The sequence below is a fragment of the Balaenoptera borealis genome, assembly GCF_965194805.1.
Source record: "Balaenoptera borealis genome assembly, chromosome: 4".
Classification (NCBI taxonomy): domain Eukaryota; kingdom Metazoa; phylum Chordata; class Mammalia; order Artiodactyla; family Balaenopteridae; genus Balaenoptera; species Balaenoptera borealis.
The window spans coordinates 37,264,409-37,283,571 of NC_138861.1; the positions used below are offsets into that span (position 1 = coordinate 37,264,409).

The 19,163-nt window shown below is 38.9% G+C and overlaps 1 protein-coding gene across 3 annotated transcripts in view; it reads right to left on the reverse strand.

The window, feature by feature from the left end:
* The window catches only part of TTC29 (tetratricopeptide repeat domain 29), a 255,421-nt gene that overhangs the window by 107,950 nt on the left and 128,308 nt on the right, over positions 1–19,163 (reverse strand). For all 3 annotated transcript variants that reach the window (XM_082389007.1, XM_082389008.1, XM_082389006.1), the window contains one exon: positions 1,856–1,979. In XM_082389007.1, coding sequence (XP_082245133.1) covers positions 1,856–1,979 — 124 coding nt within the window. The remainder of the gene's footprint in view (positions 1–1,855; positions 1,980–19,163) is intronic.

Below are 19,163 nucleotides of genomic sequence, written 5' to 3' on the forward strand. Positions count from 1 at the left end.
AGAAAATCTACAAACAACAAATGCTGGAGAGGGTGTGGAGAAAAGGGAACCTTCTTGCACTGTTGTTGGGAATGTAAATTGATACAGCCACTATGGAGAACAGTATGGAGGTTCCTTGAAAAACTAAAAATAGAATTACCATATGATCCAGCAATTCCACTACTGGGCATATACCCAGAGAAAACCATAATTCAAAAAGACACATGCACCCCAGTGTTCATTGCAGCAGTATTTACAATAGCCAGGTCATGGAAGCAACCTAAATGCCCATTGACAGACGAATGGATAAAGAAGGTGTGGTACATATATACAATGGAATATTACTCAGCCATAAAAAGGAATGAAATTGAGTCATTTGTTGAGACGTAGATGGATCTAGAGACTGTCATACAGAGTGAAGTAAGTCAGAAATAGAAAAACAAATATCGTATATTAATGCATGTATGTGGAACCTAGAAAAATGGTACAGATGAACCGGTTTGCAGGGCAGAAGTTGAGACACAGATGTAGAGAATAAACGTATGGACACCAAGAGGGGAAAGCTGCTGGGGGGTGGGGATGGTGGTGTGCTGAATTGGGCGATTGGGATTGACATGTATACACTGATGTGTATAAAATTGATGACTAATAAGAAAGAACCTGCTGTATAAAAAATAAATAAAATAAAATTCAAAAATTCAAAAAAAATGCCTAAATAATTCTGAAATAATCAAAATCAATTATATGGCAAATAAAGGACTATAGTGGTTCAGGGTATGAGTTTGAATACCACTGCCCCCTGGAAGCTTGGAGACCTGGCATAGGTTACTCAAACCCTCTGAGCCTCGGGAAAAGGGGAATTGTGTGATATCACATAAGGGTATGGATGTTAAGAATGGCTGTACCACTTTATATAGATGGCACTTGCTTCCCCTGCCAGGTACTGTTCTAAGTGCCTTCCATATATTAAGTCAACATTCACAGCAACCTTATGAGGTGAGAAAATTGAAGTCCTTAGAAGGTAAGTATCTTGTCTCAGGTCACAGATCTTGTTAGGGAGAAAACTGGGCTTTTAATCCAGTATGGTCTCAGAGTTAGTACTTTTCATTATTATATACATTGTCTCTCAAAAAGATTCAGACAAGGTGTATCAACACAGTGTGAGAATGTCACTACCCTCAAAAATGATAGATCCTACTCATGATCAAAACTGCAATTATAACTGGAGAAACAAGCCTTTTTCATACTGCTTCTAAAGGAGAATCTGCGTAATAAAAGATAAAGTCAGGAGAAAATAAACCAGAAGTCCATTATGATGAATGCATTTCACGAGTAATAGCCCCTGAATGAGATACTTTTATTTTAGACTTTTTCCTCTTCTTTCCCTCTTCTTTCACATAGCCAACCTATTGCTAGATTTCCATATTTCCTTCAGAATTACTCTTGGGATTGTCCATTCTTCACCTGAGGGACCTAACGGAGGCATCGCAGCTGGATTAATAAAACAAGAATTTGGAGCAAGAGAGGTGAATGTTAGTGCCAGCAGATAAGAGCCAACTGTTATAACAAAGTTTCTTTGAATTGACGTATTTTAATTGCTCTTCAAATCCCAAATCACTTGACTCTGCGTTGGCTGTGAAGATAGGAATCAGCGTTAGCAGATTGTGGTGACTGGGCTAAGATGGCGGTCAGGTCCTGGAAGAGGAAGAAGTAAGAGGCATTTCTCTTCCCAGTCACTGCCTTGTGCATTGACTAAGTCCTGCAGTCCTGGAGCCATTCTGTACAACATGCTATGAGAAGGTGAGGATCAAATAAAAACAGAAGTTTAAAATTCTGCAAATTTCTCCCGTATAAGCAAGAAACACATTATACTCACTTTTTCGTTGTAGATGTCTCCAAGCATTGTACTTGCTCTCACAAAATCTAGGCTTTGAAAATTGTTTCTTGCAATTTTCACAACTTTTTTCAAGTATTTGACTGCTTCTGCCATCTGTCCTTGGCTAGAAAAAATAAAATAAGACACTATTGGAGTGTCATCTCATTTAATATCACAGTAAAGAGAAGATTTTTTTGTGTCTTTGCTTTAGAAAGTGTAAGACAGTTATCAGGATAATGAAATGTAAAGTGTATATTTTAAAAATATGCAGCTCGTCTTTGATGGAGTATACAGTGAGTTAGAACTTAAGCCTTTAAACTCTTATGCATCGCTGGTAGGATTGTAAAATAGTGCAGCTGCTTGGAAAAACAACTTGTCAGTTCTTCAAAAAGTATAATATACAGTTACCATATGACCCAAGAATTCCACTCCTACGTATATACCCAAGAGAAATGAAAATACATGTCCACACAAACACTTGGACATGAATGTTCATATCAATGCTATAATAATAGCTAAGAAGTGGAAACAATCCAAATGTCTATCAATTGACTGGATAAGCAAAATGTGCTGTATTCGTATGGTGGAACATTATTCAGCCACAAAAAGGAATGCAGTAGTTATACATACTCGACATGGATAAACCTTGAAAATATGCGAAGTGAAAGACGCCAGTTACACAAAATACCCCACATATTGCATGAGTCCATCTACATGAAATGTCCAGAACAGGCAAATCTATAGAAACAGGAAGTAGGTTAGTAATTACCAGAGGCCATGCGGGTGCGGGTGGGGGAATTGGGAGTGGCTGCTAATGGGTGTGGGTTTCTTTTAGAAGTGAAGAAAATTACCTGAAATTAAATAGTGGCGATGGCTGCACAACTCTGTGAACCTACTAAGAACTACTGAATTGTAGACTTTAAAAGGAGAAATGTATGGTATATGGATTATATCTCAGTAAAGCTGTTATTTAAAAAAAAAATAAAACCTCTAAAAAGGTTGAAAATTTCCACATTCCTTCGCAAATGAAACCAGTTCTTTGAGGGGAGTCATATGCGATTCATATAATACGTTCTGGAGGTATTAGAACAAATATGATGAAAATAGAGGATTCTGAAATCTCCTAACCAGGATTCAAGGAAGGAAGGATAAAGCCTGAAGATGGAAGGAGCCTGGCTCCTGGCACAAGAATCTGGCAAACGGCAAGAATTTACATAACAAGAAATAAGACTTTATTGTTATACGTCACTGAGATTTTGGCGACTGTTAGCACAGCTCAGATAACCCAGAATGACTAAAACAAGTTTGGCTATTTTTTTTTTCTTTCATAAAGAATAGAGGGGTCAGATCATTATACTGTACATCATTATACTGTAAAATTAGTGCTGTATGTCAATAACATCTCAATAAAACTGGAAGAAAAAATAATAAAGTACTTGTATCTAGAATATTGAACAAACAAACAAATAAATAACACGTGGGGAGCATCGGCCAAAAAAAATAAAAGAGAGGCACATCATTTTAAAGATTTCAATGAATTATATTCAGAAACTTCTATTATTTGAATTCTGCTCTCATTTTACAAATCTGAGTCCCAAATACTCATTAGTTCCTCATGATCTGAATGCTACCCCAAAGATATACAAATCTTAGTTTCATAGGAGTAAGAGCTAAACAGTAAAATAAGAAGTGGAAAGAGTCTAAAAATTTCTCTAAAGGAGCTAATTATTTGAAAGCCAGTCTAAAGAGATGGGCTCTTTTCTTCTAGGAGCCAGTTGTAGTGATGTTCTATGTGAAGAACACTTGGGGGGCTACAACATTAAGAACCAAGGTGAAAAATCCTTGAGCAACCAAAGAGACAAACAGTAATTTTTGAAAACAGCTCCATCCAAGGTATCATAAGCTGTGACTGCCTTTTGCAGAGGTAGTTGAAGCCAAAGTCCCGCTCAAGGGACATTTGACTGCTGGTTCAAAGACTGCTGATTCAGAGCCACAAGGAATTAAAACGTTACGGACAAAGCAAGAAGTGATTTCAAAATAATGGCTCCAAATTAAGCATGCTGAAGAAGTTCAATATCTGTTGAATGTCTGGCTTTTTTTTTTTTTTGGTCAATCCCTAAAAAAGAATGGTAGATCTAAGATGATATGCAATTCCATTATCAAATCATGTCAGAACTGTTGAAATTGTTTTATTAAAGTGACAAAATCCAGAATTTAGAGATTTTTAAAATAACAAAAACCCCTGTAATTGTGTTCTTCAATGGAGCATAATAAAGGAAAAACTCTTACTCCTGAACGTGTCTGAATCCCTAGAACTACCTCTCTTTGCTTTCATAGGTCAACAGTTCCCAGTGAGCATCTGTGCCATGACCCTTAATAGATCACAAGATGAAATTCTGAAAGGAAGAGGTTGTTTAACAATTGAGCTGATTCTTGCATGGGCATTTCTTTATGTTTATAGGGCAAGGATTTATTCATAGGAGCTCCAGATAGGATGGTGTCAAATATGGCATATGGAGAAGCTTTGCTACAAATTTTTAAATTATTGCAACTATAGAAAAATCTAGCAACTCTAATACATACTTCACTGATTCTAAAACACCTACTTTCCCATATTTTAACATTTCTGAAATCGGGATCCCTTAGAACAGGCGGCATCTTATAATCTCTGTCAGACAGGAAGCAGTCAAGTCATAGCTGTTGCTGGATTTGTCCATGTTTCTGGTTATGACTTGCAATGCCTTGATCTTTCTGTCAACAACTATTAAAGGATAATTTCAGAAAGAAATATGAGGATGGGTTGTTTTCTAAAAACCTTTCACTGAAATTCTGGAAGATAAGAGAGTACTAGCTTCAAGATTGGTAGACTGAGTGTCCATGACTTGGAAGAAATACTGGAGGGGGTACTGGGGCACCATTTTAAGAAAGGCTACACAGCACCAACGTTCTTGATGACACAAAAGATAATATGGATGAGGAAAAAAAGATAGTGACAATTCTGAGTTTAAAAGTGATTCAGAAGAATTGGACTTTGAATGCAAAGATGTTTGAGGAGTATAATAACCTTACTTTGTTTATATTTTCTTTTTACATGAATTCTCAAGAGTCGTAAAAAATACCTATGTGTGAGTCTAAAATAGCTCTTTTATTAAGTATAAGATCAAAATTCTAAGCAGTAGGAAACTATTACATCACAGTTTAGTTTGAATATTTTTCTTCCTTGGGTATGCAGGGTGTGTAGTCCAATAACAAAAAGTTAGATTCGGTGAAATCTGAAAATAAAGCTACTCGTTCAGTATAGTGGATTAGGTTAGTTCATTGGTTAATAAATTTTTGATTAAAATTTTCTAGGAAGTTTAAAATTCACATTCAATTTATATGTGTATACATGATATGACTAGGACATATGAGATTGAACAACTCTAAAACTGGTCTAATTACTTTATAGTTCTAATAAATTTCTATCTGTACTGACTCAATTTAATTTTATGCAAAAATTAACTTACCTAATTTTTTGTTTGTGTTTATGTCATATGTGTATAGCCATAAAGCAATCAAATATTCAACACTGTTCCATTTGTATGCTGGGCATCAAAATATTAACAGTTCTAACCTTACACATTTATTTGTGAAATGGCCCTCATTTTCCTGGTTGCAGTTAAAATAGCAAATTTAACATTCACACAAATCTCTGAGCAACTAGAACTCACTACAGAATCATTTTTTCCAAGAATATCTATAATCAATAATCAATGAGCATTATCATATGCAATAAATAGTTGGAAAAGCACTAAGAAGTAAGATAAAAGGTAATATTTGGTTTTTAGTGGTAAGAACTTGAGATTTGTCACACCAGAAATGGTCAGTATATGGAATAAATAAGTTCATGCAAAAACATTTTCATACATTTAGAATTTTCATAAAATAATCCCAAGAATGGGGTGCATATGTTAGCATCACTATTGGGAAAATTAAATTTGTTTGGCTGTTTTACGAATTCAAATAAAATTAGTTGGGAAATTATGCTTATAACCAAGGAAGAGTTATCTAAGATTAGAACTCATATGACTCATAGACATACGGAAAAAATGTCAAACTGCCGTGAAACACTGGCTGAAATGAAATATTTTGTCTAAGTGCTATTATTCTATAAACTGTATGGGAATAAACACAGCAGCTCTGAGGAAAAACTGCATATCATTAGTCCACAGTCTTTGATCTATACTAAGCACTTAATAAAATCAGTCTTTAAATGTCAAAAAAAGAGGAGTGAATTGTATGGTTATTTAAAAGGATAAAACCTTTAAAAAGTTTCTATCCGCAGAGCTGGGTCTCTGGCAAGGACAGAGAAAGGGCATGGGCAGCCCTGTGATGAAGCGGACCGTGGAACAAACGTGCCGTGACAAAGGCACATGCGTGACGCTGGGACTGATTCACAGACAGGAAGGCTGTTCCAACAGCGAGAGGCCAGGGGCAGCTTCCTGCAGGAGCTGGGGAGGAGAGCAGCGGCCATAGGGGGGTCTCCTTGGAGATGTGATGCTTCTGCCCTCTCCAGGGGACTGGAATGTTCCACCTGACTGTTCCACAAAGGAATGGAAGTGAAAACAGGCAGCAGGTCCCTTTTGCCTATTAAACTAACATTAAAATGTATTTAGCGGAAATACCTAGTGCTGGCAACAGTGTAAAGAAATTGGCATTCTTGTATATCTCTGGAAGCATCTGGTAAACCAGCAAATGGGAATAATAATAATAAATAATAATAATAATGAATTGGAAAGTATCAGTTAACACACCTGAGGAGCTATTATAAATTTTTGTTTCATTGGGCTCTGCAATCAGACATGTGGAAATCTGTCCTAATGGGTGTTGTTTTAAATAGAAGGGGAATGATGTTCACCACTGCATTCGTCTGCAAACAAGTGGAATCAAAATAGATGTCAAAGAATGGTTATGTAAATTGATTCTAACAGCGCAGTGGTTAGTGGCCTTTAAAATATTTTTTTCTGAAGAAATTCAGCCACCTGCAAATAAAAATCTTAAGATATGTTAAGTTAAAAATCATGACTCAAACTTTACTAAGTATGTTTGCAAATATCTAATAAATAATAAACACTGGGGAAAAATACTGGAAGGAATTACAACAAAATAACAGTGCTGTCATTAAGATGAAAAAAAAAAAGTTTATGAAAGCTGAATGGTAGTTTGTTCTTGCAAGTGTCCCTCAGTGGTGAAATCTCAGGTATCACTAAAATCACCTATACAAGTGGCAAAATGCTTAGAAAGACATACAGGTTCTAGCAGAGTTCTTGGCATGTATTAGGCCTTCATATATTTCTGAATAAAGAAACAGTCGAAAATTTGAGAAGGGAAACACTTATGTAGTACACATAAAAGTTAAGCTTCCAGGTAAGTCATTGGAGAACCTGTCATTGGATATTTGGAGACCATCACTGTAAACTCCTGTCTCCTGGATATCTCAGTAACATCAAGAACATCTTTTTATTTTGGGAACATCTTTGAGAGACTATCAAACACCCTAGAATGTTCTCATGACTGGGGAATATGGTTCCTGCCCCTAGGCAGTTTCACTGTTTGGAGAGATTAATTTATACATTCATATGCGGGATTAACTGTGATAAGTACTATGAACTGTCTGTAGTGCTTTGAAACCTGGAGCACATCCATTTGAATATCTTTGCAAGAGCAGGTCTAGTGTTTGTGGGGTAAATTTGGTCTTAAAAGGGAGCCAAAAGGATATGGAGCCAAATCTAGTGAATACAATGGGGATCTCAAAGCATCAATAGAAATTTGAAAAATTGTAATATGCATTGTGGGACATATCTCTGAACTGCATAAAAGGTTTAGTGTGCTTATAGAGTCACAGGCTCTTTGCTACACTCCATCTTTCTTCCTCTTCCACCCTTACCCAGGTCTTCAGCACAGGTTGGGGGTCACTACTGTTAACCATCCATCTTTCTCCAAATGTTTCTCCCTGTCTAGTGCCTGGCACTCCCAGCCAGTCTCTTATTCTCTCATTTTTCCTATATCTCTCATTTTCTCAGTATCTTACTGACACTGAGGTCTCTGCTTACCCGAAGTTGGCTGTTTCCAGGGTTCTGTCCAAGGCCTTTCTCTCCCCTCCATTAAATGCTTCTATGGGCAATTTCATATACTGCTACGGTATGTCCTAATTCCTATATGCACATGCCTGGCACATCTACATTTCTAGTCCTGATTTCCCCCTGTACTTCACATCCATATTTCCAATTGTCCAGACATACAAGGCATGCAAAGGAAGACAGTTCCCTCCAAGTGATGTCATCTAATGATGAGAATGATGGCATTTTGGGAATTAATCATCAGGAAACCCTTTCATAGTATAGCGGTATAAAGTGTTCACAAGTAATTTAATGTATTTTGTTCTAAAAATGGGATTACCCAGAGAGATTATTTTCTATGTTTTCTAAATGTGTCTCTAGATCCTTTTGGCTGTTTTCAAAGATCAAGCCCACCTCTCAATCAGTGATGTGTGGCTATAGGAGCTATTCAAAAGGATATGCGACAGCTCAGAAAGTATTTCAAAAGAGTTTGATTTTAAACAGGTAGTGGCAGGATTAGAGGTATAAACTTGCATAACCTCCCAAGATTTGATGAGAACAACATTCATTTTCATAGATAAGCTGTGGTATGCTTGTGAAAATAAATTAAATTGCTTTAAAATCACTATGTGTGCTATGGTGGATATTAGAAAGATCTAAGCTTGAATCCCAGTTTGGCCTCTTAGATGAATAACTTTGATGACATCTGCACTCTTTCTCAGCTTGTTTCCTCATTTTTTTTTTTGTTTCCTCATTTTAAAAATGGCCATAAGTTACTGTGAGATGAAAAACTACATATATGTATAACCTGGCACATAGGAACAATTCAATAAATTACAGCTAGTTATTATTATTACTTCTCAGTGAAATAAAAAGCTATCATATCCATAGCTCTCTACTTGGTATTATCTGCCACTAGCTGATAGAAAAGTCAATTTAGCTAAGCATTACTTTTTGAAAGTCTTCCATTATGCAATGAATTAAACACCATAATTTGAACACACACTCTGCAAGACAGGCACATAAAGCCTTGGTGTCTATTTTCTAGGGGGCACAGTCAAAGAACTAACACTTTTTGTTTATTTGAGTATCAGGTACTGCCAATGCATTCTTTTTTCCTTTCTTATTGGTAAAAGAATGCTCTACATATCAGAAATGGAATGGAATTTTATATACCCAAAGTTGTGAATACTGCTTTTTATGATTCTGTTCTCACCTTTTCATAACAACATTATGAATAATCTTCTTCCACACTTAGGCATAGTTCAATTCTCCAGAAAAATTATGAATTGTTTGAGGAATATTTCAAATGCAGACATGGAGTAAAATATCATGAGAGGTGCACTCATTAATTTAAAATTTGTTTGGTGGAACAACTAAAATGGTATTGAGAGAGCTCGAGAGTATAAAAAATTAGTAAATAAAATAGTTATTTTACTTAGAATTTTAAGCAAACTTGCGGATTTCTAGGACTAAATTTATCATATTAGTGTTAACTCTCAAAGATCTTTCTTGTACTGTAATATTCAAGAAAAAATTGATGAAATAAGAAAAAAGTAGAGACTTTGCATAGCATTTTAAAACTGTAGGGGAAGACTACTATTTTTATTCAGCTGAAGCTTATTTATGTTCATGTTTCTAAAAGCTGATCTATTTTTTTAACATCTTATTTAAAAATTTTTTTAAATTTTTTAACATCTTTATTGGAGTATAATTACTTTACAATGTTGTGTTAGTTTCTGCTGTATAACAAAGTGAATCAGCTGTAAGTATACATATATCCCCATATCCCCGCCCTCTTGTGTCTCCCTCCCACCCTCCCTATCCCACCCCTCTAGGTCGTCACAAAGCATAGAGCTGATCTCCCTGTGCAATGCAGCTGCTTCCCACTAGCCATCTATTTTGCATTTGGTAGTGTATATATGTCAATGCCACTCTCACTTCGTCCCAGCTTACCCTTCCCTGTCCCCATGTCCTCAAGTCCATTCTCTACGTCTGCGTCTTTATTCCTGTCCTGCCCCTAGGTTCATCAGAACCATTTTGGTTTTTTTTTAGATTCCATAAATATGTGTTATAAAGGCTGATCTATTTTTGATGGAAGAACATTTTGGATTAGGTTTGGCTGGCTGAGGATTGTTAAATCACAACATACACAAACAAAAAAATGAGTTCAGTGAACAAGAAACACAACAGCATAAATAAAACTATTGCTGGGTGAGTCAAGTTGTTTTTCTCACAAAGGAGCAACAGATCTCCAAAACATCCAGAATTATCTGGAACTTGTTCTAACAAATAATGCCAGAGAAAAAGGCTTCCTATTATAAATTATATGCCCCACTCAACGAATGTACAGTGCTGTAGCCAGGAAAGTTGTTAATATAGCATCTGAAATATAAACATTATATGCTGCTTAAAGGATTTCCAAATTTAAAAGTTAGCAATAGATTTAGAAACCAGTCTTTCTTTGGAAGGGGAAGAATCAAATATTTTCTTACAGAAAAGCTACAGATTATTTGTATAAGTTAAAGGACAAGGTTAAAATGTTAGACAAATATTAATTCCAGTTTTCTACATGCAGTGCACAGGTGCAACTTGAACAGCATATTATATGGTATAATCATTAAATTCATTCAATCAGACCTTAGAGAGTTAAAAACATATATTCTGAGGAACAGGACTCCTCGGTCCAAAGAATGAGAATGAAACAGTGCAGAATATTTGTGTATCAAGGTGATTCCAGTTTCCAACTGGGAAAACAGGACTGTTAACACCCACATCCCCTGACAACTGTCCAATTATGTATATCACACTTGGCCTACTGTTTGCAGTAGAAGTAATCAATAAAGGATGTGGTTGAGTGAACATAGATTTTGGTTGAACCAATGCATGAAAACTTAATCATTTACTCAGAGAGAAGAAATCAAATAGAGCAGAGATGAAACAGCCACTGAGGGGTTTGTTGATTGTGCCACCAAGTTTGTGGGCCATAGATGAAAGTAATAAGGCAAATGGAATCAGTGACAGGAGAAAATGTAAAAAGCTATTCTTAATTTCATGAATTAATAGAAATGTTTTGATGTATTTTGGGGGGTCATTTTTAGGAAATTTCACATCAAAGCCTGGATGTTCCATTTTAAAGAATATATGAAAATTACTAGGGCATGTCGTTTCTCTCAAGCAAGAAGAAATTAATTTTCAGCTCTAACAGAAAGGGTAATTTTCACACTTGAAACTTTGTACTGATTGATTTAAAGATCTCCACTGTGGAAAATTTTCTAGGAAATAACTTAACCCGAGTTTGCAAGAAAATTTAACAATTGGTAAGGAATAAACCCAGAGATGGGCTAGTTGTGACCAGTATGTCTTGAACGACTCTCATTTTTGTGATTTTCCCCCTAGATTCTTTATAAAAGTCATCCTGATTATTTGGAGAGTTGTAGCATTTCAGTAAATGAGGCAAAAAAAAAAAAAATGCCATAAGGAAAATAAGGATTTTTCCCTCTGTATTTACTCAAATTGTTTACCTATGTAATAATAATATTTAGTTGGTAATTTCTCAACCCACTATCTGTTTGTTTTATGGACCATAATTCTGGCTTTTATAGCTGTGTCATAGGCAATTTTTCTCATTTTAGAATACCAACCTTTTTTTTTTCACCAGTATTCCAAGTAGGAGGGGAAAAGACATTGTAAATGCTTATTTTTCTGTTATGCTACTTAAACCCTTCTGCAATTAATACAATTCAGACCAATAGCAAAAATAACAAACCCTGCTCACTATTGAAACCTTCATCAATAACCCTAATGCCAGGGCTGAGCCTAGCCTTACCAAATGGGCAACTGTATTACCAAGTCCTGAGTCTTGAGGGAATGTGGCATGTTTCTCAATTGAAGGCTTAGTATAAATTCTTATAACCATTTTAGAAGCTTCCAGCATTACAGCTTATTCACCTTTCATGCATGCTCTGCTGATGGCCTTAAACACACACTTATCCTAGACATGGCTATCCTCTTCCATTTCCTTTAAAGAGATAAAATATGTTTATAGAGATAGGACTCCCATTAGTGAAACTTGTGCAATTGCACAGGGTAGGAGAGAAAGATTTAGAGGTGATGCTAAGCTTCATATGCAGCTTGATTTATTTTTCAGTCACCACAACAATAATTTCCTCTATTTTGGTTGTGCTCCATTTCTTGCATGTTACTGCTAATCTGGGGACAGTTCAGGACGATGAAAGGGATATATGTGTGTGTGAGCATTTGTGCATTTGTGTGTGTGTGCATGTGTCAAAGAACACCAAGCACTTGAAGCAAGATTTTCTAAAAATGACCACAAAATGTATATCAAAATACTTCTGGTAATTAGTGGACTCAATTTAATAAGGCTTATCAGATATCTAGGGTGCTGTTGTCTACATGTATATAGAATTTTTGTTTTTGAAGCATCTGTTTCTGAGTTATTGTGCACAAATGGTGAAAGAATATGCTGAGGTTTACACTCCCCTGAGTGCTCCCCCAACTACAGCAACAATGCTGCAAAATGGCAGATTTGGACTGGAAATCCTGTGGTGGCCTTGGGACACTATTTCCTTATGACCTCAGAGGAAGCTTTTCCTGTGCTCTTTTGTGCATTACATAACATTATACAATTAAGAACCCATGCCTACCATACAAATCACTGATGGCTTCATTGGTATTTTAGTAGATGGGAATTCTTACAAGTGGAATTCACTTCATTTGGTATAAAAGTGAGATGGGGATACATTTTCTTGCCCATTATATGTTTGCCCCAAGGCAGGTTGCTAGATTGTTGAGAGTGTTGGAATATAATCGTCCCCATTTCTACCAGAAACATACCCTACTTCATGATATATCACACATAGCTGGATCCGAAGGGCTCCAATCAACATGGTGGAATAGAAGGACGTAGAGCTCACCTTCTCCCACAAATACATCGAAAATACTTCTACATGTGGAAACATTCTGACAGAATACCTACTGAATGCTGGCACAAGATCTCGGACAGTCAAAATGGTAAGAAAGATCACCATGTAACCATGCAGGATGAAAGAAAAAAAAGAGAAAAATAGGAATTGTGACAGGACCTGTGCCCCTGGGAGGGAGCTGTGAAAGAGGGAAGGTTCCCTCACCCTGGGAAGCCTCCTTCATGGGTGAGAAGATCAGCTGGGACAGGAAGGGAACTTCAGAGGTTCAGAGAAGAGTGCAGCAACCAGCTTGCAGCAGGCAGAACAGAGAGAGACCTACACAGATAGTCCGTGTCACCTCACTGCACTCCCCAGCCCAATATGCACATTTGCTCGTGTTCACAGGGGCTGGGTGCTGAAACTCAGGCTTCAGAAGACAGACCTAGGGAGAGGACTGGGGTTGGCTTCGCAGAGATAGCCTGAAGGGGACAGAGTGTGGGACAGGCTGCAACTGGGGGGGGGCGGTGTATGCAGAAGGAGCCTGGGCCCTCCATAAAAGTGAAATACCACTGTTAACAGGCACATGAAGGGAGGGGCAGAGCCCAAGCTATAGTAGCCTCATTCTTGGAGGGCTCACAGCTGGTGTGGCTCCACCTCTACGAGCTCTGGGAGCATGCAAGCAGGTTGCCCACACATGGAGGCTGGGCTGAAATCAGAGCCGATCCCCACGGGCCATGCCACTATGGAAGCAGGGCTGAAATCTGAGTCCTCTCCTTGTGGTTGTGTGATCTGTGGATTTATGCCACTGCTGCCACCGCTGGCTTTATAAACTCAGTGCTGTGGGTCATCCAAGTAGATTACATGTGCTCCCATGTCTGGGGCAGATCCAGAGTTAGAAGATGTGGGCTTTGTGAATGCACACACATGGAGACAGGGCAAGGGTCTGGGCTGCTTCCATAGCTCCCATGGCATGTCCAGGTGCGTGACCACTGTGGTCCTGATACGTGACTTCAGTGGATCTGTGACTACAAATCTGTGCTGGTGGCTTTGTGAACACAGTGCCTGAGGGACACCAAGGCCTGCATTCCACAGTTGAGGTGGAGCTGAGGGCAGTGTCCAAAACAGCATACTTTGTGAACCCACACAGCGGATGACAGGCAACACCACAGAGCACACTTCCTGGTGGGCAGCTCCTGTGGAGCAATACTCAGTGGCTCCTCTCACAGTGGGAGTGCTCCAGTCCTGCAGAGAGGACCCAAATAAACAAAATAAGAATGAAAGAGGTGAAATAACAACTGATACCGCAGAAATACAAAAACCATAAAAGAATACTATGAACAATTATATGCCAACAAATTTGACAACCTAGAAAAAATGAACAAGTTTCTAGAAGCATATAGCCCACCAAAACTGAATCAAGAAGAAATAGATATTTTGAACAGACTGATCACTAGAAGTGAAATCGAATCTGTAAAACAAAATGAAACAAACTCCCTGCAAACAAAAGTCCAGGACCAGATGGCTTCACTGGGGAATTCTACCCAAACATACAAAGAACTCATACCAATCCTTCTCAACCTCTTCCAAAAGACTGGAAGGAGGGGACACTCCCAAAGTCATTCTATGAAGCCTGATACCAAAACCAGATAAAGACACTACCAAAAAAGAAAATTACAGGCCAATATCTTTGATGAATATAGATGCAAAAATTCTTAACAAAATATTAGCAAACCAAATCCAACAACACATAAAAAAGGTCAAACATCATGATCAAGGTGGATTCCTCCCATGGTCACAAGAATTGTTTAACATATGCAAATCAATCAATGTGATACACCATATCAACCAAAAAAACAGACAAAAAGCACATGATCACCTCAATAGATGCAGAGAAAGCATGTGATAAAATTCAACATCCATTCATGATAAAAAGTCTTACCAAAGTGGGTATAGAGGGAACATATCTCAACATAATAAAAGCTATTTATGACAAACCCACAGCCAACATAATACTCAACAATAAAAAGCTGAAAGCCTTACTGCTAAAATCTGGAATAAGACAAGAATGCCCACTCTCACCACTTCTGTTCAACATACTATTAGAAGTCCTAGCCACAGCAATCAGACAAGAAAAAGAAATTAAAAGTATCCAAATTGGAAGGGAAGAGGTAAAATTGTCAGTATCTGCAGATAACATGTTACTCTATGTAGAAAACCCTAAAGACTCCACATAAAAACTACTAGAACTGATGAACAAATTCAGAAAGGTAGCAGGATACAAGATTAACATACAGAAATCTGTTGCATTTCTTTACAATAACAATGAAATATCAGAAAGTAAAAGTAAAAAAAAAAAAATCCCTTTTAAAATCACATCAAAAAATAAAATACTTAGGGGGACCTTCAAGATGGTGGAGGAGTAAGATGTGGAGATCACCTTCCTCCCCACAAATACATCAAAAATACACCTACATGTGGAACAACTCCTACAGAACACCTACTGAACACTGGCAGAAGACCTCAGACTTCCCAAAAGGCAAGAAAATCCCCACGTACTTGGGTAGGGCAAAAGAAAAAAGAAAAAAACAGAGACAAAAGAATAGGAACTGACCTGCACCTCTGTGAGGCAGCTGTGAAGGAGGAAAAGTTTGTACACACTAGGGAGCCCCTACACTGGCAGAGACGGGGTGTGAGGGGGGGGGCAAGCTTCGGAGCCATGGAGGAGAGCGCAGCAACAGGGGTGCAGAGGGCAAAGCAGAGAGATTCCCACACAGAGGATCAGTGCTGACCAGCACTCACCAGTCTGAGACGCTTGTCTCCTCACCAGCCAGGGCGGGTGGAGGCTGGGAGCTGAGGCTCAGGCTTTGGAGGTCAGACCACAGGAAGTGGACTGGGGTTGGTGGGCTGTGTGAAGACAGCCTGAAGGGGGCTAGGGCATCACAACTAGCTGGGAGGGAGTCAGGTAAAAAATCTGGACCTGCCAAAGAGGCAAGAGATCATTGTTTCGGGGTGCACGAGGAGAGGGGATTCCTTCCCTCTGTGCCCAAAGAAGGCAGAGCACCACCTAAGCAAGTTCCAGAGATGGGCGTGAGCTGTGGCTATCAGCTCGGACCCCAGAGATGGGCATGAAATGCTAATGCTGCTGCCACTGCCACCAAGAATCCTGTGTGCAAGCACAGGTCACTACCCTACCCCCACCCCCACCCCCAGGAGCCTGTGCAGCCCGCCACTGCCAGGGTCCCGAAATCTAGGGACAATTTCCCTGGGAGAACACATGGCACACCACAGGCTGTTGCAATGTCACTTCAGCCTCTGCCGCTGGAGGCTGGCCCTGCATTCCAATTATGACTACAGTACCCCTCCCTCTCACCAGCCTGAGAGAGCAAGAGAGCCCTAACCAGTCGCTGCTTTAACCCCCACCTGTCTGAGTGGGAAACAGACGCCTGAGGGTGACCTACACGCAGAGGCAGGGCCAAAACCGAGGCTGAACCCCAGGAGCTGTGTGAACAAAGAAGAGAAAGGGAAATTTCTCCATGTACCCTCAGGAGCAGCAGATTAAATCCCCACAATCAACTTGATGAACGCTGCCTCTGTGGAATACCTGCAGAGACAATGAATGTTCCCAAAAAATGAGGTGGTGGATTTTGGGAGCAACTGTAGACTTGGGGCTTGCTTCCTGCGACTGATTTGTTTCTGATTTTTATGCTTATCTTAGTTTACTTTTTTTTTTTTTTTTTTAAATTTATTTATTTATGGCTGTGTTGGGTCCTCGCCTCTGCACGAGGGCTTCCTCCAGCCGCAGCAAGCGGGAGCCACTCCTCACCACGGTGCGCGGGCCTCCCACCACCGTGGCCCCTCCCGCTGCGGAGCACAGGCTCCAGACGCACAGGCTCAGCAATCGTGGCTCACGGGCCCAGCCGCTCCGCGGCACGCAGGATCCTCCCAGACCAGGGCTCGAACCCGCGTCCCCTGCATCGGCAGGCAGACCCCCAACCACTGTGCCACCAGGGAAGCCCCTTAGTTTACTTTTTAGTGCTTGCTATCATTGGTGGATTTGTTTATTGGTTTGGTTGCTCTCTTCTTTTTTAAAAAAATTTTAAATTTTTTAATTTTTTAATTTTATTAATTTTAAAATTTATTATTTATTTATTTTAATTTATTTATTTATTTTTCTTCCTTTTTTTCCTTCCTTTTCTTCTGAGTCATGTGGCTGAAAGGGTCTTGGTGCTCTGGCCATGTGTCAGGCCTGAGCTTATGAGGTGGGAGAGCCAAGTCCAGCACATTGGACCACCAGACTTCCTGGCCACACGTAATATCAATCGGCGAGAGCTCTCCCAGAGATCTCAGTCTCAACGCTAAGACCCAGCTCCACCCAATGGCCAGCAAGCTCCAGTGCTAGACACCTCATGCCAAACAACTAGCAAGATAGGAACACAACCCCACCCATTAGCAGAGAGGCTGCCTAAAATCATAATTAGTTCACAGACACTCCAAAACACACCACCGGACTCGGCCCTGCCCACCAGAAAGACAAGATCCAGTCCCACCCACCAGAACAGGGGCACTAGTCCTCTCCACCAGGAAGCTTACACAAGCCACTGAACCAACTTCACCCGCTGGGGGCAGACATCAAATACAACAGGAACTACGAACCTGCAGCCTGAAAAAAGGAGACCCCAAACACAGTAAGTTAAGCAAAATGAGAAGACTGAGAAGTACACAGCTGTTGAAGTAGCAAGGTAAAAACCTACCAGACCAAACAAAGGAAAAGGAGATAGGCAGTCTACCTGAAAAAGAATTAGGAATAATGATAGTAAAGAAGATCCAAAATCTTGGAAATAGAATGGAGAAAATACAATAAACGTTTGACAAGGACCCAGAAGAATTAAAGAGCAAACAAAGAATGATGAACAACACAATAAATGAAATTAAAAATTCTCTAGAAGGGATCAATAGCAGAATATCTGAGGCAGAAGAATGTATAGTGACCTGGAAGATACAATAGTGGAAATAACTCCAACAGAGCAGAATAAAGAAAAAAGAATGAAAAGAATTAAGGAAAGTCTCAGAGACATCTGGGACAACATTAAAGGCACGAACATCCGAATTATAGGGGTCCCAGAAGAAGAAGAGAAAAAGAAACAGTCTGACAAAATACTTGAAGAGATTTAGTTGAAAACTTCCCTAACATGGGAAAGGAAATAGTCAATCAAGTCCAGGAAGCACAGAGAGTCCCATACAGGATAAATCCAAGGAGAAACATGCCAAGACATATATTAATCAAACTATCAAAAATTAAATACAAAGAAAAAATTTTAAAGCAGCAAGGGAAAAACAACAAATAACATACAAGGGAATCCCTATAAGGTTAACAGCTGATCTTTCACCAGAAACTCTGCAAGCCAGAAGGGAATGGCAAGACATATTTAAAGTGATGAAAGGGAAAAACCTGCAGCCAAGATTTCTCAACCCAGCAAGGATCTCATTCAGATTCGGCAGAGAAATTAAAACCTTTACAGACACGCAAAAGCTAAGAGAATTCAGCACCACCAAACCAGCTTTAAAACAAAAGCTAAAGGAACTTCTCTAGGCAGGAAGGACAAGAGAAGGAAAAGACCTACAATAACAAACCAAAAACAATTAAGAAAATGGTAATAGGAACATGCATATCGATAATCACCTTAAATGTAAATGGATGAAATGCTCCCACCAAAAGACATAGACTGGTTGAATGGATACAAAAACAAGACCCATATATATGCTGTCTACAAGAGACCCACTTCAGACCTAGGGACACATACAGACAGAAAGTGAAGGGATGGAAAAAGATATTCCATTCAAATGGAAATCAAAAGAAAGCTTGAGTAGCAATTCTCATATCAGAAAAAATAGACTTTAAAATAAAGACTATTACAAGAGACAAAGAAGGACACTACATAATGATCAAGGGATCAATCCAAGAGGAAGATATAACAATTGTAAATATTTATGCACCCAGCATAGGAGCACCTCAATACATAAGGCAAATGCTAAAAGCCATAAAAGGGGAAATCGACAGTAACACAACCATAGTAGGGGACTTTAACACCCCACTTTCACCAATGGACAGATCATTCAAAATGAAAATAAATAAGGAAACACAAGCTTTAAATGACACATTAGACAGGATGGACTTAATTAATATTTATAGGACATTCCATCCAAAAACAATAGAGTACACTTTCTTCTCAAGTGCTCATGGAACATTCTCCAGGATAGATCATATCTTGGGTCACAAATCAAGCA